Source organism: Ascidia mentula, chromosome 8 (assembly GCF_947561715.1).
Source record: "Ascidia mentula chromosome 8, kaAscMent1.1, whole genome shotgun sequence".
Taxonomy (NCBI): Eukaryota; Metazoa; Chordata; class Ascidiacea; order Phlebobranchia; family Ascidiidae; genus Ascidia; species Ascidia mentula.
The window spans coordinates 19,513,277-19,535,011 of record NC_138573.1 but is presented as its reverse complement, the minus strand read 5'-3'; the positions used below and the strand labels follow the sequence as shown (position 1 = coordinate 19,535,011).

General features: G+C 36.4%; 5 protein-coding genes across 6 annotated transcripts; 1 reads left to right on the top strand and 4 right to left on the bottom strand.

The window, feature by feature from the left end:
• Window positions 1-161: 161 nt before the first annotated feature.
• Window positions 162-3,533, bottom strand: LOC145910153 (solute carrier family 22 member 15-like). Its single transcript, XM_082997176.1, has 12 exons — window positions 3,406-3,533; window positions 3,189-3,296; window positions 2,843-2,972; window positions 2,611-2,775; window positions 2,326-2,455; window positions 2,163-2,266; window positions 1,987-2,101; window positions 1,686-1,826; window positions 1,430-1,506; window positions 1,193-1,371; window positions 823-963; window positions 162-519 (listed from the first exon to the last, which is right to left on the bottom strand). The coding sequence occupies exons 1-12, from the start codon at window positions 3,490-3,492 to the stop codon at window positions 466-468; spliced, it is 1,431 nt and encodes a 476-aa protein (XP_082853302.1). The 5' UTR covers window positions 3,493-3,533; the 3' UTR covers window positions 162-465.
• On the bottom strand, window positions 3,529-7,772 carry LOC145910152 (solute carrier family 22 member 15-like). Its single transcript, XM_082997175.1, has 12 exons — window positions 7,633-7,772; window positions 7,184-7,291; window positions 6,906-7,035; window positions 6,619-6,783; window positions 6,185-6,314; window positions 5,693-5,796; window positions 5,526-5,637; window positions 5,334-5,474; window positions 5,154-5,236; window positions 4,836-5,017; window positions 4,411-4,611; window positions 3,529-4,093 (listed from the first exon to the last, which is right to left on the bottom strand). Exons 1-12 carry the CDS (start codon window positions 7,717-7,719, stop codon window positions 4,049-4,051), a joined length of 1,488 nt encoding a protein of 495 aa, XP_082853301.1. The 5' UTR covers window positions 7,720-7,772; the 3' UTR covers window positions 3,529-4,048.
• A 486-nt stretch (window positions 7,773-8,258) lies between these two features.
• On the bottom strand, window positions 8,259-11,072 carry LOC145911651 (sodium/potassium-transporting ATPase subunit beta-1-interacting protein 3-like). The gene is made up of 7 exons (XM_082999058.1): window positions 10,961-11,072; window positions 10,761-10,898; window positions 10,627-10,707; window positions 9,795-10,001; window positions 9,558-9,618; window positions 9,118-9,193; window positions 8,259-8,790 (listed from the first exon to the last, which is right to left on the bottom strand). The coding sequence occupies exons 1-7, from the start codon at window positions 11,015-11,017 to the stop codon at window positions 8,763-8,765; spliced, it is 648 nt and encodes a 215-aa protein (XP_082855184.1). The 5' UTR covers window positions 11,018-11,072; the 3' UTR covers window positions 8,259-8,762.
• Window positions 11,073-17,722: 6,650 nt separating this feature from the next.
• Window positions 17,723-18,799, top strand: LOC145910316 (DNA-directed RNA polymerases I, II, and III subunit RPABC3-like). Its single transcript, XM_082997387.1, has 3 exons — window positions 17,723-17,925; window positions 17,985-18,134; window positions 18,247-18,799. The coding sequence occupies exons 1-3, from the start codon at window positions 17,737-17,739 to the stop codon at window positions 18,412-18,414; spliced, it is 507 nt and encodes a 168-aa protein (XP_082853513.1). The 5' UTR covers window positions 17,723-17,736; the 3' UTR covers window positions 18,415-18,799.
• LOC145910314 (KICSTOR complex protein ITFG2-like) lies at window positions 18,549-20,990 on the bottom strand. 2 transcript variants are annotated; one of them, XM_082997385.1, is made up of 9 exons: window positions 20,796-20,990; window positions 20,461-20,629; window positions 20,218-20,358; window positions 19,902-20,058; window positions 19,767-19,846; window positions 19,497-19,647; window positions 19,199-19,345; window positions 18,839-19,036; window positions 18,549-18,688 (listed from the first exon to the last, which is right to left on the bottom strand). In XM_082997385.1, the coding sequence occupies exons 1-9, from the start codon at window positions 20,917-20,919 to the stop codon at window positions 18,593-18,595; spliced, it is 1,263 nt and encodes a 420-aa protein (XP_082853511.1). In that variant the 5' UTR covers window positions 20,920-20,990; the 3' UTR covers window positions 18,549-18,592. The 2 variants fall into 2 exon arrangements, with proteins under 2 accessions (XP_082853511.1, XP_082853512.1); XM_082997386.1 differs by having other exon boundaries at window positions 20,461-20,626.
• Window positions 20,991-21,735: the final 745 nt, after the last annotated feature.

The window sequence follows — 21,735 nt, the reverse complement described above, 5'->3', positions numbered from 1 at the left end:
AGTTTCAGCTGGACGAAACTTCGCTCATCCAACTTTCTCCAAAATATTAATTTATTTTCTCGCTATAAATCTTCTAATATATATGCTATTTTTATTGAAATTTATTTTGTTTCTTTTAAAACATAAAACAGTAAAAAATACAACTGTCATCTGAGGTAACGGTTAATTTATTTTGACGCAAGTTCCGGCACACGCCAGGCCATCAGCCGAGCAACAACAGTTTCAATAAAGCAATTTTTAGTTAAACATCAAAAGTGCACAGAATGATAAAAATGTTGTTTCACACATTGTAAAACACAATGTACTAAAGGCAAGAATGAAAAACACAACATGTGGTATTGCATATTATTATGATACAGCAGCTTCTTTTTGAAAAAAAGGACAAGGAAAACAAAATTTACTAAAACCAAGTTGGTCTGCATATAAGCGTGATAGAATATTTGAAAAACGTGATTTGGCAAATTCTTAACTTGCTAAACTCTTCTCGAAAACCCCTTTGAGTTCCACGCTTGGCTGTTTCTATAACAACAGATGCTTTTATTTTTTCCATTAACACCTTTATTACAACACAATGTACAAAATAAATATTTTTGTTGAACTCAAATCCTGATAAATGTGTTATGTTGTGTAAATAAAACATAAAACTTGCAATTGCTTCTTCTAAAAGAAATGACACTAATATTCACACAAACTCAAATTCCACCAAATTAAATGTTTAGTGAAACACAAAAATTGTAGTTTGCAATAAAAGAAACATTCATGATATGAACAAACAAGTTACTGAACTTTGTTGTGTTGGAATTCACCGCTTGATTCACTGACCTTTGAACTTGATATAGCAAGGTCTTCAAATGAATCGGGAGGTTTCAATCCAAGAGTTTCAACAAGTTTTAGTGACAATAAACCACCAGAAAAACTCGCTATTCCAAAAAGTGAATATCCAAGAACTGGATTCACATCAATCTAAAACGTTTTGGAACTTAACGCGTTTTGTAGTTTATTTGTTTTTTGATAAAAGTTGCACAAAGTTTTTCAAGATATATCCTTTCTACGCTCATTATAGATTCACAGAAAATTTGAATTCAAATAATGTCGCACTCAATTCGTTGTTTCAGAAGTATTTAAGTGCCACAGGATGTTTTAAATCGAAATTATTTCAGTTTAAAAATCAAAATACATAAAAACGTTTTACCAACGACTTCATTGTTGAGGCGCAGATTCCTCCAATTCTTGCAGACATCGAACATGACCCAAGCGCGACGTTTCTAACTGATGTTGGGAACAGTTCCGGGGTGTAAACATAGATTGCGTTGAAACTTGCTGCAATCATCATCTTTCCTGTGAGTCCCAGGAGGAGAACCATACCAGGATCTTTGAAAATAACAACTTTGGATCAAGTTTAAATTCAAACTTGTTGCGAAACGCTTACTTGTGATTTTGATAATAGAGAAGCAAGCCAGTGAGGTGATAAGCATAAATAATGAAGTTGTTCGTTTGCGACCAAATCTAAACGAACAAAAAAATTGTCATGATCCCTGCTGTTGCCGAGGAGAATTATTGATGCTGACCGAAACTTTTACAAAATTAAAAAAAGAAAATATTTCCAGATTTTACTATTCCCGTCTTATATCGGAAACGTTTGGCCAAGTAGGCTAGTTTCTATCAGATAGAGTTTATAAATTCACCCTCTTTTCTCTAGGAGCGCAGTACAAACAAACGTTGATGGAATTTCTATGAGGCCGGATAATGTTGTGCTGACGTATGGATTGCTTCCAATGTTTCCAGCAGCCAAAGTCATTGCAAAGTAAACAAAACTATTCACAAACCTGTTAACAAACAAAAGATATATTTGAACAAAAATGGGTAAAAGGCATTTGAAAAATGAAACTAGCTTCAAAAATGCAAGAATTACAATAAATACAGAAAAAAAAATTAAATAAACATATTTATGAAAACTGATTAGCAGCAATCAAACAGTGGAATTACCAAATATACAACATCAAGATTGTTCTTCTTGCAGTCACCGGATGGCGCAATAAATCAATTAAAGTTTTGTTTCCGGATGATTGTTTGTTCATGGATCTCATAGCCAGTGATATTTCTACACATTAAAAATTTTCCGAAACATGATGTTGCTTTGTGTTGTCATAAAAGCAGCTTACGAGGTTTTCTAACTCCATTTTTTTCTGCCATAGAAATCAGACTTTCTTCAGCTTCTTTCAATCGACCTTTGGAATACAGCCATCGGGGAGATTCTGGAATTGTCCTGATAAAGTACAGAAGTGTGAATAAAAGTACAGGGTTAATGTCTATGTGTGGACGTACCAAGCATAGAAGAAAGGCACAAGTTGTGTGAGAGTTACGCAAAACGTCAAATATCTCCAGTTTGGGATAAAGTAAGCGAACAATGCAAAAACTCCGATTCCAACTGCAAAAAGCAAATTCGAAACTGCACCTGAACAAAACAGAAGTTTTGATAATGTTTGCCGAGTTTGACGGTTGTGGCACAAGGTTTTGATAAATGGAAACTTTCCAAAGTAAGCAACAAAATTAGGCCAAACACATATCTCTGGGTTTTAGTTTAATAACTGCTCCAGTTAACCAGATCACCTGTAATTGCCCACCATGACTGCCCAACCATCTCCTGAAGGTAAACATAGTTGACTAACCCAGCACCTCCTTGTAATATTCCGGTCGTGAAACGGGCAGCAGCAAAATATTTCCAAGATGGAGCGAAACCGGTTAAGAAACATGATGGAAGCAATAACGTGAAACCTGGAACAAAACAAGGCTTCTTTTTGACAAAACCATATTGAAGAAGTTGCTAGTTGAATGAACTTGCCAACTTGCATGACGGGCCTTCTTCCAAACCTATCAGAAAGTTGCCCAAACATAACGACACCAACAAGATTCCCACAGAAGTACAAGGACTGAATGAGGTCGCTGACCCACTGGTGATCCAGGAGATTCCACTAAACACGGATGTTGAAATAATGAAACGATAATTCAGTCAAGAAATGTTTTCCAAAACAGCCAAATTTAAACTAAACATATATGATAAGCAATGTGGAGCCAATAATATGAATTGTGCAGCTTATGCACTAAACATATATGAATTGACAAATTACAATATTATTTTTGCCATTCAACAATTGGTTGCTGAATCCTGAATATTTTGGTTAAATCACCTCAGTTAGAATTGAGCAATCGTCATTAACTCTTGGGTTAACTTTCCTCAATTCTTCAGGTTTCACTCCAACGAACACAACAAGCAAACTGTGAGCAGTTAACATCAACTAAAATAAATGCAAGTTTGCAACATTAAGATTCTGCAATATTAAAAAATATGGTGGGATTTAAAGTAATACAAATGCAGAGTTTAACTCAAAAATAATTAACGGTAACCTGGTAAATGCTTAAGATGACGAAGGTTAGAAGTTGATATCTTCCAAATCTTCCAACAACCTTCGTAAAACAATCGTCGACATCCATCGCTTCAAATTACTTAACACTTAAAACATGCCTGACCTACATAAAAATAACAAGTAATGCTTATGTTACCGTACAAAACACTATACAACAAACGACACCTGAGTAGTTAAAGTTTGATAATGTACCAAAACAAGGCAACAAATTCTTAGAAATAGAAGGTTTAAAGATTTGAAAGACACTTGAAAAAATAAAAATGGAATATTGGTAACAAGACAATAGTTTATGAGTAAAACAAAACAATATTTTTTTCTATGGAGTGACAATTTAAACAAAACTCATCTTGTTCAATACTTTAGCATAATTGTTCCAAAACATCAATGGAAAATTGCACAAAATTCATCAAATAACAAATATCTGCACTTATATTCTGTGTAATAAATATAACAGCAAAGTGTCAGGCCTGAAATAAAGACATACACAAGGAAATGTTTTGCAACACATTTGTTTTGTAAAATTGTTTAAAATGCATTGAAATATTTATATGCATCAGAAATTACAAAAAACTCAGACTCAGAATCCAAACTGATCACTTGTAAATTTGTATTGGAGGATTAAATCATAAAACAGCTTCATCGTCTTCTTCTTCATTCAAAAGCATCACCTGAGAAAAATATTCCTGTTCAGGACTTTGTTAAATAAATAAATAATTTATTTATTTGTTGTTTCAAATAACTCAAAAGCATACAGTTTATGGCACATATTTCTGTGGGACTGTGACCCAGGAACAATACATTTCTAGGTGTAAACGTATTCCACATCAGTTGCAAATGCACGCACACCATTATGCAAACAATACTTTCAAAACAACCTTATTATTCAACAATTAATTTTTCAAACAAACTACACCCAGACCTCCCCTGGACAATTGACTTAGTCTGATATAAATTTTATCCCATATCAGAAGCAACAAAAGCAAACCTGCTCCAATCCACTGGTATTCAAACTTTTTCTCTTCAAAGCTGACCCATTAAATTGTTTCTCCCCAGGATGTTTAATAAGGTCGCCAAATGAATCTGGAGGTTTTATACCCAGTGTTTCGGGAAGTAACAGAGTTAGGACACCAGCAAGAATACCAAGTCCTCCAAATACAGCATAAGCAGCAGCCGCATTGTAGTCGATCTAAAAAATATTATGAAATATTTGGGTACAAAAACAATAATTGTGTTTAAAAGTTAGCAAACGAGATAAGTACCCATGACTCTGGGGACTCAACAAGCTCTCAATAATCAACATTTTAACATGTGGATTTAAACAAACCATCACAAGTTAAGTATTTCAGTCAAGAGCAAAATGACCAACTTGTCCTTTGCATGTAAAGGTGTCCAACCTGTGAACAAGCTTACCATGGTTTTAGCAAATGATGCAAGAATGCTTCCAACCCGGGCGAACATGGATGCCGTCCCCAACCCAACATTACGCACAGAAGTAGGAAACAGCTCAGGGGTATAAACGTAAAGTGTGTTGAATGCAGAAGATATCATCATTTTCCCAGTCAGACCCAGCACAGTCTTTCCAGTGGTCTTGTCTGCAACGGATGACTGATTATATTTATATGAAGATTTGGAAACTACAACACCCACATTTACAGCATAGGTTTCAGATTCACAAAACTGTGCTCGGCTTTATGCGTAAAAAGATAATTTCCAGAATCTTACACTTACCCACGTGTTTAAAACCAATTAGTCCAAGACATGAGGCTCCGCTTACAAACAACGCACTATACAACAACCTGTTCCGACCAGCCCTGTTAAAAAAAACTCAATTTTATGTAAATAATATTAAGAATTTGGAAAAGCATAATCATAATATTATTGGGATAAATTGAGAAATTTGGAACTGACCACTTTCGATTCAGGAGGAACAAGCACCAGATTTGAGGGGGCAGTTCGATTAATCCCGACAAAAGTTCGCTTATGTAAAGGTTACTTCCAATATCTCCAGCTGCCAACGTCAGCGAATAATAAACAAAACTTGAGACAAACCTAAAAGCAGAAAATTATTAGGAGAGGGTTTGTGACTTCCTGCAAACTTACCAAATAAATGACATAATAAGGATCCGTTTCAATGTGATAATGTTCCTCAGAAGGTCTATCAAAGTTTGGTTTTCAGCAAATTTCTCAGTTGGCTTCTTGGCAAGGGACAACACTGGAATGTATGAATATCAGTAACAACATTCCAACAAAAACTCTGTAATTCATACCAGGATCTTTGACACCATTTTTCTTTGCAATCTGAATAAGAACTTGTTCTGCGTCTGATAATCTTCCTTTGGCATAAAGCCACCTTGGAGATTCTGGTATAGACCTGGGTAAACACAAAAATAAGTAATATAACAACTATATAGTTATTAAAACATTTATCTGCTGGTAATAATAAAACAAACACAAGACAAGATATTCTGCCAGGGTTGATATACGATGCTTATTTCTTGGATTTACGCTTATTTTTTCATTTAATTTTGCTTATTTGCATTAAATGTACATTTTTAGTGATATGTCACATTGAGGTAAAACCCCCATGCATATTTGGGCACTAACATAAAAATGATCATTATTCTTCCACAATTAATTATTTCCTTTAAAATAACTTAAATAATTTCTTACATTAAGAATCAACATGCTAATGGTAACCCTGTCTTTGTATTTAAGACTGCAGCACAATCTGGTTGTTTAGCCCAAGATGTTTTGCTCACCACAAATAAAGCAAAGGAATTAATTGTGAAAGTGAAATAATCCCAATCAACTTTCTCCAAGCTGGAAGAAAATATGCCATCAAAACCATATACGCGATTCCAAATGAAAACATGGAGTTTGTGATGGTACCTGGAAATTATCACAGAAAAAATCCCATCTCAATTTTTGGAAAACATTTATTATTTTGTGTAAGCTGCATACAGATGGCCACTATGCATACAGATGGCCACTATGCATACAGATGGCCACTATGCATACAGATGGCCACTATGCAGCTTAGACAATTCATATTATAGGCTCCACTTTGCCTTCTTATTATTTTAATCACTGATAAATTACAAAAAAGGATTTTTTTAGTTTAAATTTTAAAGTAGAAAAACACAGTTAATTCAAAATTATTTGTATAAAGGTTTAATGCACATAAATGTTTTACCTGTGATCGACCACCAGCCCTGGCCGACAATCTCCTGTAGGTACACGTACAGCACAAGACCCGTACCACCGTACAACATACCTGAGAAGAATCTACACACAGCAAACATCTGCCAACTTGATGAGAAACTCGTCACAAGTGAAATTGGAAGAAGGAGGTGAAACCCTGGAACAAAATACATTGCAACCTCCTACTGTAAAACACCCATGTTTACCATGGGTAATGTTGAACTAGTTTTGCGAGGACAAAAAGATTTAAACAAATGTTAAAACCACACAATAACCCACCTAGTATCATAACAACACGTCTCCCGAATCTGTCAGATAATTGTCCAAACGTTATCACTCCTACCAGGAAACCAACATAAAACAAGGATTGAATAAGAGAACTAATCCATTGTCTGTTTATGAAGTCCCACTGTTGTATAAGAATTATCACACAATTAAAAATATTGCACAAAAATAAGGACCAACTAATAACTTGAGTAAAAAGAATATCAAGAAAAAATGACAAACATTCTGTTATTCTATAATTGATAAATTTATTAAATTTGATTTCTTTAAACCTCAATAAGGATCGAACTGTCGTTATGGACTCTTGGGTTGACATCCTCGATCAATTTAGGATTTGTTCCGATAAAAACAACGCATAAATTTATTGGAGGCAAAACAACCTGAACATAAAAATATGTCAATAAAATTTTTTTTCTGATGACCATTTTGAATGAAATATATTGAGGTGAACTATTGCAAGTACGTTTGACACATAAACCAATTTTCCATCAATATTAACCCATATTGGAATAGTTTGCATTATCTAATGGTTTGTGTGTGGATTATCAGCAATTAAGTGAACAGAGGATATATCCCCCTCCCCCCACACACGATATTTTTTCCTATCGTCATGTTAACTTACAAAAACACACCTGTTCATCCTTCCAACTAAACTAAATTTTCCAAATTGCAATTATTTAATGCAAAAACTGTTCAGCATGATGAATAAAACGAAACTTACCGAGAAAATGTTGAGAATTGCAAAGATTCGTATCTGGTATTTTCCAAATTCGCCAACCACGTTTGTAAGGCTATCATCGACGTCCATTTCAAAACAATTCAAGAAATATTTTTAAATGCCAGCCACCACATGATCACCTGTCAATCAAAACCAATCAACCGGAACGATTTTGACACGCAAACATTAAAAATGTAAACTGGCTTTGTAGAATTCGTCGCATGATTTTTAATTAGGTATTTAGGGTACTTTGTCGTGCGATTTCGTAAAAATACTTCGACCCCTAAACATTAGCATCGTCTTCCAACTGACCCGCCATCAACATTAACGTCAAAAACATAAATATTTTTACTTTGTTCTGGGTCAACAACAAAAAAACCTCCAGCCGCCAAAAGTAAAAAACATGGAGCGATTTGTGAGATTGTTTCTAAGCTTGTAATATAAGTGACCTCGTGTAACTTACTTTAATTTGTCTTTTGTGATTGGTCGACAGCAAAGCAAGGTTTAAAACTCATCGTTATTTTCATATTCGTGGATCGCTCGGATTGTTGGTTCAACCGATAAATTATTCACTAATTATGTAGTTTTAAGAATAAATGCACCTCAGACCCAGATAGATTTTTTAAATACGACAAAAGAGACCAAAGCATGTAGAAAGCGTGTTTCAAACACTGGCTTGCAGTATCTTACACAAATGTAGCAGTTGAAATGATGAAGCACCAATAAAAAGCAAGACACTAAACCTTCATTGTTGAAATACAATAAAACTTAGGTAACAACGGGTGCAAGAAATTAAAGTTTCCATAAACTTAGAATAAGTAGAAGAAATTATTTTAAAATGAACAATGAATCAACTTCACAATAGAAACACAGGAAAATTACTGCATGCTTCAGAACACAATGTTGTGGCATAAAAATTAAACAGTAATATGTGACAGTGCACACAGGTCATGGGATATAAAAGTGACAATGTAATTCAGTTTGCAGCGTTTATATGAAATGTAGTACTCTGGTCCAGTGGAAATCAGTATAATGAATCGCCCTGTTTTGTCCACTGAAACCTTCTTCGGCCGGTGAGAATTCTTGTGCATTCCATCATATTTCAACCCTCACATCTCATAGAAAACTTGCCATCATGCAGTGGTTGAGGTGCTTGCCACTCTGTAAACACCATTGAATATAACTAATAGATTACCAGCCTCATCACAATAAATTGTCACTACTTCATCTAATAAACAATTGGACATTGTAGGTAATTTTTGTGTTACTTTTTTCCTTTTACACAAACTAAGCCTAACTCTAAAGGTCACTAATCTAAAAATATAGTATTTCCACAAATTAAGTTCATGATATAGGTTTCCATGGCTTACACACATCATGTGGAGTCTAGGGAGGAGCAGTCATGTCTGTGTAAACAATGCTCATTGTTCCATAACAAAAAGAAGTTTCAAGCAAGTTAGCATGTTGTTATTATAGAGAAGGCCTCACCCCATCAGTGGTTGCGATTGGACAGAGTATGTGTTGAGTTCGAGCTTGTGTTTGTCATTTTCATTCACGAAATCAACTAGAAAAAATTTAATTTGTAACCCAATGTTATGAGAGTTAATTGCTATGTTCAGCATAATTACAAAAATGTTATTTGTAAACATATTTAAAAAAAAAATAACATTTCCTGATATAAATCATAAAAATCAAGGCAAAAATATTCCTATGATTATTGTAAGCTAAAGGGCGTTCTATTGGCAGCTTTAGCATCTCAATTTTGCTTTAATTGCCACTGAGAACTCTTTGCTTTGGAACGATACGGTTTTACAATCACCGATGAGTTTACATGTGGGGAAGCTTGTCACTTTGTAACACACCAATAGCGATAATACCAAATTTTGTATGGCCACACATCACAAAAACATAGTATCATGACAACTCACATGATTGTTCATCTTCTCGCATAACTCCGATCACATAACAAGACATAGCAAATCCGAACACCTGCCAAAAAATGGATGCATTTTCATAAAACAAGCAATTTCAACAATACTTCATTTTATGTAATGCACACAGTGATGGCTTGTTTTTACATTTATTCAACAAATCATACATTGCATTCTAAAACCATTATCTCATTGTAAGTAAGTAATAAAACACAGTATATCACAATTACTTACAGAAAGAAGCAGCTGCACGGATGCCTGACCAACTTCAATATACTGATATCCAACACCACAATACCATGGAAAGTTTTCACTGGAAATGCTAGATATATCATATGCTGTTACCGTATCTTCTTCCATATCTGTGAAGATCATACATTTCTCAAGAAACCAAGGAAGAGAGTTGCTTAAACCCAGGTTCAATGTCACCAAATGCTCGCTCTAAACACACAGGGTAGAGAATGAATACAATGATTAGGAACAAAACAAGTGAAATTGGCTGAAGTGTTGACTTTAGCTTGCTTAGATTACAGCACTTTGTTTAAGGTTTGCTTCAGCACACAAAACACTGTACATAGTCAATGATTAATATTGCACTTTTGCTTAAACTAGACTCTTAAAAAATACTTCAAAAAACATAATATCATAACATACAGATGGGTGTAGGTGTGTATAAAGCGTAAATGTTTGTCCTTGATTTCTCTTGTTACTATTTCCAAATTTAAAAAGAAAGCATTGAGATCTTAATGGAGACCAAGCATTGGGAGAAAAGGCCTCAGAATGTCGCCGAAAGTTCTATATTTGTTTGACAAATAATTTGAATCCTTCAACCATCCCGAAAAACTTATGAACCAATATGACAAAATTCCCAGCAGCACACACACATTTTGTAATAAAGAAATTTTGCCTTCCATACACTAAGGCTATAACAGGGTTATAACAAACAAAACACATATGCTGGGAAGTCATATTGGTCCAAAAGTTTCAGCCCTCAAGGTCAGTACAAAATATATTAAACCCAAAAGGAAAGAAATTATTTAGTTCAAGTCACAACAGATAAACTCACAAGGCTAAGAACTCCAACCCCAACATAAAGAAATATCAGGTACAGATTCCATCCTACCCATATTAGTAGCCAAGCAGAGTACTGCAAAAAAACTGCATTATAATTTAAGCCAACTTTTGAAACAGGATTCTCACCATAGCAAGAAGCCTTGGCTTGGTTCGCGCACACCCGATTATTGCAAAAATAATGGCAGTAATGTGGCAAAAGTTCATTGCAATTGCTGTCCATAATAATCCAAGAAAAGCAAAAGTTTGTCGAAACACTGTTGCCAACTTAAATATAAAAACTATAAAGTTAGTCAATTATGCTGCAAATCCTTACAGACATCACTCACCAATTGTAAAACACAAATAGCAATCATCCAGCACACTCCGGTACAAGCACAAGCCATTTTGGTAGCAGAATAGTAAGATTTTAGCACCTACAGGGCTACAAACATCTGTAAAATTTGCACCAATAACACTTTGTTAGGACAGACAAATTGCATGACAATTAAATTTGCATTACAACTATTTAACCATATTTTGAATAAGAGTTTTGACGGTTGTCCAAAAAAATAAATACACTCAACAAAAAAGTAAATCGAATCAATATGCAAGGAAACATGGCTCGATGGTTGTAGCAGTTGACAATAGAACACTTGCTTGAACTTAAAATTAATTCGCAATCTAATCAGTTCTCTACAATTTATGTTTTACTGTTTCGAAACTTTCAACAAGTTAAACATTAATAAAGCGAGACATGCTGTGGTTACGTAAAAATCTAGCACTAAGCACATGCAAAATGTATCGAAAACTTACACGCATCATTGCCTTTAAATATCCACAGAATTTTTAGTCATTGCCAAGTGGATTGCTTGAAACACATAGTTTTAAAAAAATACTACTTACATCGATTTTTCTTAAAAGATAGATTGGTTTTTGTTTATGTTAAGATATGTATGTTTTTATTTTCATGTTATTCGCACTGTGTATCGATGCGTATAATTTTTATCATCTAATATTATCACTGGTTGGCGCCTTGGCACCACCCTCATTCTGGCAGAATTCTGGCAGAATAATTTTGCAAATTTGCCACATTTTAAAAGGTACAACAGGCATTTCCTCAAAAATTGGTTTCTTTTGGATTAGAATCAAATTACAGAGATGAGCAGGCAGTTCAAACCTCAAAAAACATTGAAACAAATTTTTTCGCAGCTGTATCAATCAAAAAAATCGCGAATTAAAAAAATCGCCTGGTTTTGCGATTCAGCATAATGGCGGCATGCAAAAAACTTCCCTAATACTAAGAATTCTGCTCGGCGTTCTTGCAATAGGTGCCCATATTGACCAATATCACGAGAACGGAAATTTAATGCTCTACAACATGCAATTAACAAATTTGAAATTAAGGTGCCGGATGACCTTCAAATCGCCCATCGAATAAGACCCGCTTTTTGCGAATCAGCAGCATAATGGCGTAATGTCGGCATGCGAAAAACTTCCCTATTAAAACAATTCTGCTCGGCGTTCTTGCAATAGGTGCCCATATTGACCAATATCACGAGAACGGAAATTTAATGCTCTACAACACGCAATTAACAAATTTGAAATTAAGGTGCCGGATGACCTTCAAATCGCCCATCGAATAAGACCCGCTTTTTGCGAATCAGCAGCATAATGGCGTAATGTCGGCATGCGAAAAACTTCCCTATTAAAACAATTCTGCTCGGCGTTCTTGCAATAGGTGCCCATATTGACCAATATCACGAGAACGGAAATTTAATGCTCTACAACATGCAATTAACAAATTTGAAATTAAGGTGCCGGATGACCTTCAAATCGCCCATCGAATAAGACCCGCTTTTTGCGAATCAGCAGCATAATGGCGTAATGTCGGCATGCGAAAAACTTCCCTATTCAAACAATTCTGCTCGGCGTTCTTGCAATAGGTGCCCATATTGACCAATATCACGAGAACGGAAATTTAATGCTCTACAACACGCAATTAACAAATTTGAAATTAAGGTGCCGGATGACCTTCAAATCGCCCATCGAATAAGACCCGCTTTTTGCGAATCAGCAGCATAATGGCGTAATGTCGGCATGCGAAAAACTTCCCTATTAAAACAATTCTGCTCGGCGTTCTTGCAATAGGTGCCCATATTGACCAATATCACGAGAACGGAAATTTAATGCTCTACAACATGCAATTAACAAATTTGAAATTAAGGTGCCGGATGACCTTCAAATCGCCCATCGAATAAGACCCGCTTTTTGCGAATCAGCAGCATAATGGCGTAATGTCGGCATGCGAAAAACTTCCCTATTCAAACAATTCTGCTCGGCGTTCTTGCAATAGGTGCCCATATTGACCAATATCACGAGAACGGAAATTTAATGCTCTACAACACGCAATTAACAAATTTGAAATTAAGGTGCCGGATGACCTTCAAATCGCCCATCGAATAAGACCCGCTTTTTGCGAATCAGCAGCATAATGGCGTAATGTCGGCATGCGAAAAACTTCCCTATTAAAACAATTCTGCTCGGCGTTCTTGCAATAGGTGCCCATATTGACCAATATCACGAGAACGGAAATTTAATGCTCTACAACATGCAATTAACAAATTTGAAATTAAGGTGCCGGATGACCTTCAAATCGCCCATCGAATAAGACCCGCTTTTTGCGAATCAGCAGCATAATGGCGTAATGTCGGCATGCGAAAAACTTCCCTATTCAAACAATTCTGCTCGGCGTTCTTGCAATAGGTGCCCATATTGACCAATATCACGAGAACGGAAATTTAATGCTCTACAACACGCAATTAACAAATTTGAAATTAAGGTGCCGGATGACCTTCAAATCGCCCATCGAATAAGACCCGCTTTTTGCGAATCAGCAGCATAATGGCGTAATGTCGGCATGCGAAAAACTTCCCTATTAAAACAATTCTGCTCGGCGTTCTTGCAATAGGTGCCCATATTGACCAATATCACGAGAACGGAAATTTAATGCTCTACAACATGCAATTAACAAATTTGAAATTAAGGTGCCGGATGACCTTTAAATCGCCCATCGAATAAGACCCGCTTTTTGCAAATCAGCAGCATAATGGCGTAATGTCGGCATGCGAAAAACTTCCCTATTCAAACAATTCTGCTCGGCGTTCTTGCAATAGGTGCCCATATTGACCAATATCACGAGAACGGAAATTTAATGATCTACAACACGCAATTAACAAATTTGAAATTAAGGTGCCGGATGACCTTCAAATCGCCCATCGAATAAGACCCGCTTTTTGCGAATCAGCAGCATAATGGCGTAATGTCGGCATGCGAAAAACTTCCCTATTAAAACAATTCTGCTCGGCGTTCTTGCAATAGGTGCCCATATTGACCAAATTTGACCATATTGACCAGTAAGCCTTCTAAATTTATAACTTTGGCAGTATGCAAGTACAACATGTGTACAATCATGTACATTTGCACATATCAGCAAACTTGGCAATAATACACAACTTTATTTGTAAAAAATTGTATTTGTTGACTTCCGGGGCCGGGCCACGTAGCAGCCTTCGACATGCTACAAAATGTTGATTTGCGGACTGCAGTTTGTACACCCTTGGTGTAAACAAATACAAAACATTTTTGCTATATGTTTAGATGATGGATTGCTTTCTACATTTCTTTTTCATGTGCTCTTTGGATAAAATGGCAACAAATTTTAGAGATATGTGTCATATATAACGCTAAATACTATTTTTTCCAATACACACAAACATATGTATTTACTGTTTATCCTGTGACATGTGTTGCATAATTGATTTCTGTGACAAAATACTGTAAAAAAAATATGCTCTATTTTCTGTGCAGGTCGTACTCAGTTCGAAAAAAAGGAAAAGTTGAATTGTGATGGTTACTTTTGAGGGAAAAGAAAATTGAAAATGTAGTGTAGTTCATACTACACCTGACAAATTCCTGCAAATGTGTCATTGGTAGGGGAGTCAGGAGATAATAGGAGAGGGGTTAATAAAATTTTCATGTTAGGTACCACGAATCCATACGAGTTGATAAACCCTTCGGTATCTGAGATCAAATCCTAATAGAATGCAACAGTACAGTCAAACGATAACGCGTGAAATATGTCCACATCAAAGTCATTGCGTCATAAGGGACAAACAGAAAGAAAGGCAATCTTCGACCAAAACGAATTTCAATGCCAGGACCAAACTTTATTTTATCAAAATAGGACTAAAGACCGCATATCAGTAATTCTATTAAAATAGTTTTGCCCGCGGGGAATGCCCGTCTTGTACTCCTGAGTCATAGAGAGTCTCAGTTTCGTCACTGAGACTCTCTATGGTGATGCATTGGGGTCAATTTTCTGTTTAATAAGCAAGAAGTCACGTGGTGTAGCCAGGGCGATTTTCAGCGTGTTTGGTGCAGTTTTAGTGCATTTTTTTGCTCTTCTCAGTCAGTCAGACGTTTGGTGCAGGGTGCTGTGAAAAGTTTAGTTGAAAAACCATCAAAATGTTCAAGGGGATGAAGCACAAAATTGAATCTTTTATTGGCACCTATTGCAAGAACGCCGAGCAGAATTGTTTTAATAGGGAAGTTTTTCGCATGCCGACATTACGCCATTATGCTGCTGATTCGCAAAAAGCGGGTCTTATTCGATGGGCGATTTGAAGGTCATCCGGCACCTTAATTTCAAATTTGTTAATTGCATGTTGTAGAGCATTAAATTTCCGTTCTCGTGATATTGGTCAATATGGGCACCTATTGCAAGAACGCCGAGCAGAATTGTTTTAATAGGGAAGTTTTTCGCATGCCGACATTACGCCATTATGCTGCTGATTCGCAAAAAGCGGGTCTTATTCGATGGGCGATTTGAAGGTCATCCGGCACCTTAATTTCAAATTTGTTAATTGCATGTTGTAGAGCATTAAATTTCCGTTCTCGTGATATTGGTCAATATGGGCACCTATTGCAAGAACGCCGAGCAGAATTGTTTTAATAGGGAAGTTTTTCGCATGCCGACATTACGCCATTATGCTGCTGATTCGCAAAAAGCGGGTCTTATTCGATGGGCGATTTGAAGGTCATCCGGCACCTTAATTTCAAATTTGTTAATTGCATGTTGTAGAGCATTAAATTTCCGTTCTCGTGATATTGGTCAATATGGGCACCTATTGCAAGAACGCCGAGCAGAATTGTTTTAATAGGGAAGTTTTTCGCATGCCGACATTACGCCATTATGCTGCTGATTCGCAAAAAGCGGGTCTTATTCGATGGGCGATTTGAAGGTCATCCGGCACCTTAATTTCAAATTTGTTAATTGCATGTTGTAGAGCATTAAATTTCCGTTCTCGTGATATTGGTCAATATGGGCACCTATTGCAACAACGCCGAGCAGAATTGTTTTAATAGGGAAGTTTTTCGCATGCCGACATTACGCCATTATGCTGCTGATTCGCAAAAAGCGGGTCTTATTCGATGGGCGATTTGAAGGTCATCCGGCACCTTAATTTCAAATTTGTTAATTGCGTGTTGTAGAGCATTAAATTTCCGTTCTCGTGATATTGGTCAATATGGGCACCTATTGCAAGAACGCCGAGCAGAATTGTTTGAATAGGGAAGTTTTTCGCATGCCGACATTACGCCATTATGCTGCTGATTCGCAAAAAGCGGGTCTTATTCGATGGGCGATTTGAAGGTCATCCGGCACCTTAATTTCAAATTTGTTAATTGCATGTTGTAGAGCATTAAATTTCCGTTCTCGTGATATTGGTCAATATGGGCACCTATTGCAAGAACGCCGAGCAGAATTGTTTTAATAGGGAAGTTTTTCGCATGCCGACATTACGCCATTATGCTGCTGATTCGCAAAAAGCGGGTCTTATTCGATGGGCGATTTGAAGGTCATCCGGCACCTTAATTTCAAATTTGTTAATTGCATGTTGTAGAGCATTAAATTTCCGTTCTCGTGATATTGGTCAATATGGGCACCTATTGCAAGAACGCCGAGCAGAATTGTTTTAATAGGGAAGTTTTTCGCATGCCGACATTACGCCATTATGCTGCTGATTCGCAAAAAGCGGGTCTTATTCGATGGGCGATTTGAAGGTCATCCGGCACCTTAATTTCAAATTTGTTAATTGCATGTTGTAGAGCATTAAATTTCCGTTCTCGTGATATTGGTCAATATGGGCACCTATTGCAAGAACGCCGAGCAGAATTGTTTTAATAGGGAAGTTTTTCGCATGCCGACATTACGCCATTATGCTGCTGATTCGCAAAAAGCGGGTCTTATTTGATGGGCGATTTGAAGGTCATCCGGCACCTTAATTTCAAATTTGTTAATTGCATGTTGTAGAGCATTAAATTTCCGTTCTCGTGATATTGGTCAATATGGGCACCTATTGCAAGAACGCCGAGCAGAATTGTTTTAATAGGGAAGTTTTTCGCATGCCGACATTACGCCATTATGCTGCTGATTCGCAAAAAGCGGGTCTTATTCGATGGGCGATTTGAAGGTCATCCGGCACCTTAATTTCAAATTTGTTAATTGCATGTTGTAGAGCATTAAATTTCCGTTCTCGTGATATTGGTCAATATGGGCACCTATTGCAAGAACGCCGAGCAGAATTGTTTTAATAGGGAAGTTTTTCGCATGCCGACATTACGCCATTATGCTGCTGATTCGCAAAAAGCGGGTCTTATTCGATGGGCGATTTGAAGGTCATCCGGCACCTTAATTTCAAATTTGTTAATTGCATGTTGTAGAGCATTAAATTTCCGTTCTCGTGATATTGGTCAATATGGGCACCTATTGCAAGAACGCCGAGCAGAATTCTTAGTATTAGGGAAGTTTTTTGCATGCCGCCATTATGCTGAATCGCAAAACCAGGCGATTTTTTTAATTCGCGATTTTTTTGATTGATACAGCTGCGAAAAAATTTGTTTAAATGTTTTTTGAGGTTTGAACTGCTTGCTCATCTCTGTAATTTGATTCTAATCCAAAAGAAACCAGTTTTTGAGTAAATGCCTGTTGTGCCTTGCAAAATGTGGCAAATTTGCAAAATTATTCTGCCAGAATTCTGCCAGAATGAGGGTGGTGCCTTGGCGCATGTTTTTTTTTTGTGCAATTAAAAAAACAGTTTGGAAAGAACTGAACATGGCGACTGGATTATTGTTTGAAGATATTTTTGACATTAAAGATGTCGACCCAGAAGGAAAGAAATTTGATAGAGTTTCAAGACTTCATTGTGACAGCGAATCTTTCAAAATGGATTTGATTCTGGATGTTAACACACAAGTACGGCTATATCTCGTTTTTATGTCGTTGTCAAAGTCGGAATATTTGTTTATTTGCAGTTGTATTTCTTGGAACTAGGAGACAAATTTCGACTTGTTCTTGCAACTACTTTGAGTGAAGATGGAACTCCAGGAGATGTTGAATTTAATCCGTTATGGGAGAATACACCTTCGCGCGCTGATCAGTTTGAATACGTCATGTACGGAAAGGTGCTCATTCCTAAATATTCAGTTTGCTGACGAATGATAATTATGAAGGGTTCAACATATCCCCTGATTACATTTAGAAAAAAAAACAATTTAAATTATTTGATGTTATAAGGTTTATAGAATTGAAGGTGACGAAAGTGGGGGAGATGTGGCCTCAAGGTTATCAGCGTACGTTTCATTTGGAGGACTTTTAATGCGCTTACAAGGAGACGCAAACAATTTGCATGGAATGCAAGTAGATCAAAACATTTACTTGCTGTTAAAAAAACTTGCATTTTAACAAATTCCGTATTTGAACAACCACTGGAGGAAAACTGTTGAAGACAGAAAAATTTGCCACCCCTGCCACTTGATTCCACCATCGGCAATAGTATCAAGCGGAGCCTGTGAAATTCATTCCTTACCCACTTAAACAATGTTTCTTGTTTGTAAACCACGCAAGTTTTTATAGTAATGCATTAGTCTACTTTTGTGGTTTCAAGATTGTGTTTATGGAAAGTTTCTGAACTTTGAATTTTATTGTCCAAACACCGCTGAAGGAATTCTTTTTTTTCCTGAAACCAAACAAACATTCATTATAATGTAAACATTGTTACAAAAAATCTAGCATTTTGTTTCGCAACAACCAACAGAATGTATTGCATTACAAAACAGTTTTAATCATGGTTGTAAGTGGAGGTTCAAATGAACTCAGTTAAGCTTACTTTGTCGTTGGAGACATTCAACTTTTCAAATAACTTCAACATCTCTAGGTCTTCGTTAGCGTGAGTGATAAGATCTGCAGGTCGTAGATATGGCAACCTAACATCATAATAAACCCACAATTGTCTGTGGAAATCAGCGTAGATCATACATGGGATATTGTGCTTTCCATCAATACTGAAATTCCCAGCACAAAATGCCTACGATCAACACATGAAACATAAAAAAAAGACAAACACCAAAATTTAATTTCTGTTTATCTTAATAGCTGAACAGCAAACTGTCGAAAATGAAAAAAAAAATATTTCGATGATGGGCTGGTGTGCTATTTTTTTTGTTGTAAGAAATTGCTTTATTCCAACCTCCACGTTGTCATGGAAATGATATCGAACAACATTTCTATCATGGTCGACAATGTAGGTTTGTCCATCCCTTGCACAGACTATGACTTCCTCCCGCTTATCCCCAAGAATGTCCATCTTTTCAAGGGCAAACAGCTGGTGATCAACCTTGATTCAACATAAAACCTTAACTTAGTGTTGTTTGTAAAAATACTTTATGCAACAAGAAGACGTCAAATAATATGGAGACATTTCCTGTTGCAAACATGCAGCAGAAACCCTTTAAACACAATGAGTGTTTTAATAAAGTCGAAATCACCTGCAGGGACCACAAAATGTTGCTCCCCTCGATAAGTTTAATTGTTCCGTCCCCTGTACCCATTGCAAAATATCCTTCCTCTGTAGTGTTTGTTTTACGAATGCTTCCAATAATTTGGCACGATATTTCTGGGTTCTGTGATCTCCGCTGGCTGACAAACAGAAAAAAATTCAAAACACTGTGCAAATTAAACTAAAATTTGTTCTGTACTTTTGTTGAAAAATTTTAAGTTAATTTTGTGAAAGCAACAATAAGCATTCAACATGTGACCTGGACAATGGAATGGATTGAACGAGTTTGTCGTCATTACAAAACCCCCCAGTAGTGGGTGAATCCCCTGTTCTGGACGTCTAAGAAGACAGCATTTCACGATTGGCAAGGTTGAAAGTCCCAAACACTCCTTACCCAACCAACATGCAGGAGAGCGTAACAACAACCAGGCTGGGAAACCATGATCGCTGGCTTGTCATCGTCTTTACCTATGTGAAGTGAAACATTTCCCGGCAAATGTTCAAGTTTCCAGCGTTGCAAAAGGCAAAACTTTTTAAGTCGGTCATTCCACCTACAACCAACAACATCCACCGGCTCAAAAGTGATTTAAGTTGGATACAAACAAATAACAAAGAAAACCAAATTATCTTCGATTATTGTGCATCACACTCAACAATATACACAAATTTTTCATTTTAAGATCTTCCTGCTAATTTCAATTAATATTTGCCTAAAAGCTGAAACGTGTTTGTCATTGTGACTTGTCACCAGTTCAAGCCTTCCGTCACCATCAACATCCCCAACAAACATGCTGTTGACACAACCTATTAGCTGCTCACTGGCTACAATTGACGACGCTCCATCAGAAAAACTGAAAATAAATAAATAAATTACTTTAAAAATTTTTTCAGAAAAAAGCAAAGGAACAAAACTTTAATTTTTGTGTTTTAGGCATGTATTGAAATAAAGATACCTTCTTGTGAAATCAATGATGGAACAATTTCCCCCGACAGTAAAAACAATCACAACAGGTTTTGAATTGTTAAGAATGTTGCCAACAGCAATGCATGAAATATCACCAAGTTGATGCAACTCTTGCCATGGCTGGAGGGAGCCTCCTTTGTAAACGTAGAGTGATCCTTCTGCCAAAATATTTTTGTCACAACTTTTGTTTGAACAAGTTTATCATGAATACTTTTTACCCATACCACTTTTTGTAAGTAAACATTTTCTACAACAACACTGTGGTTTTGTAATTAGTTTTTTACTGTTAACATAGTTTTGAAAAAATTTGTATAATGAACTTACTTGAATCTGCAACAACAAGTTCATTGATGGAATCGCCGTCAACATCGCCCAAGCTGATACATCGTTGCGATACTTTGCCAGCAAGATTTAGTCTGAGATGTTGAACAAAACTAACAGATCGCATTCTACCCTGTTGAATTACATCTTCACGACTCACAAATTGTTAACTTCGTTTATTCGTTCTTTGTGCAACTGGTGCTTCACCTGCTGGGTCTTTTTCGTCACATGGAAACAAGAAATATGAACAAAATGGTTTGTGGTTTTCCTTGGCAACGTTAAACGTTTCTCAATGTCAGTGCATAACACAAAAAATATATTATTACATTCAAAATTGGCCTACTTTGTTGGACGTTTTACATTAAAGATTATGCAATATTCCAAGTTCGAAAATATTGCACACAGCTTTCCGTATCGTAATTCATTGGCTGGCTGTCAAATATTGACACAGCCAAGTAGGGGAATGGGTTCCATTGTATCTGAGATGTCATAAATCTTGACTAAACTTGTTCCTTTCTCGCAATAAACCAAACATTGATCTGCATTGGTAAGTTTTGTCTGCATAGTTGAAACCATAAAGATTTAGAACAAGTGAATTTGAAAGCAATGTTTGTTTAATCGGCCGTTTCCTATTGAAGCAATGCGACGTGAAACCGTCAAAGCGAAAGCAGTTCAGTTTATTGGATAAGAAACCGACGAAAGCACACTGAGCCCTACGTCGATTTCCGTCGTTTTGGCAGCTTCGCTAGAATAATCACTAACTTCCTCTGTATACGTCAGGTGCTTAGTGACGTTGATTGCATGTAGGCCTTGTTTAAACAAAAGGACAGATTATATTTTGTATGATGGCTAAACGAGTCGGAAAAGGTAACCATGCGTTAGATGTGGTTTCTGTCAACAAGGAATTAAACGAGGCTGAAAAATGCTTCGTTCTATCCCAGGA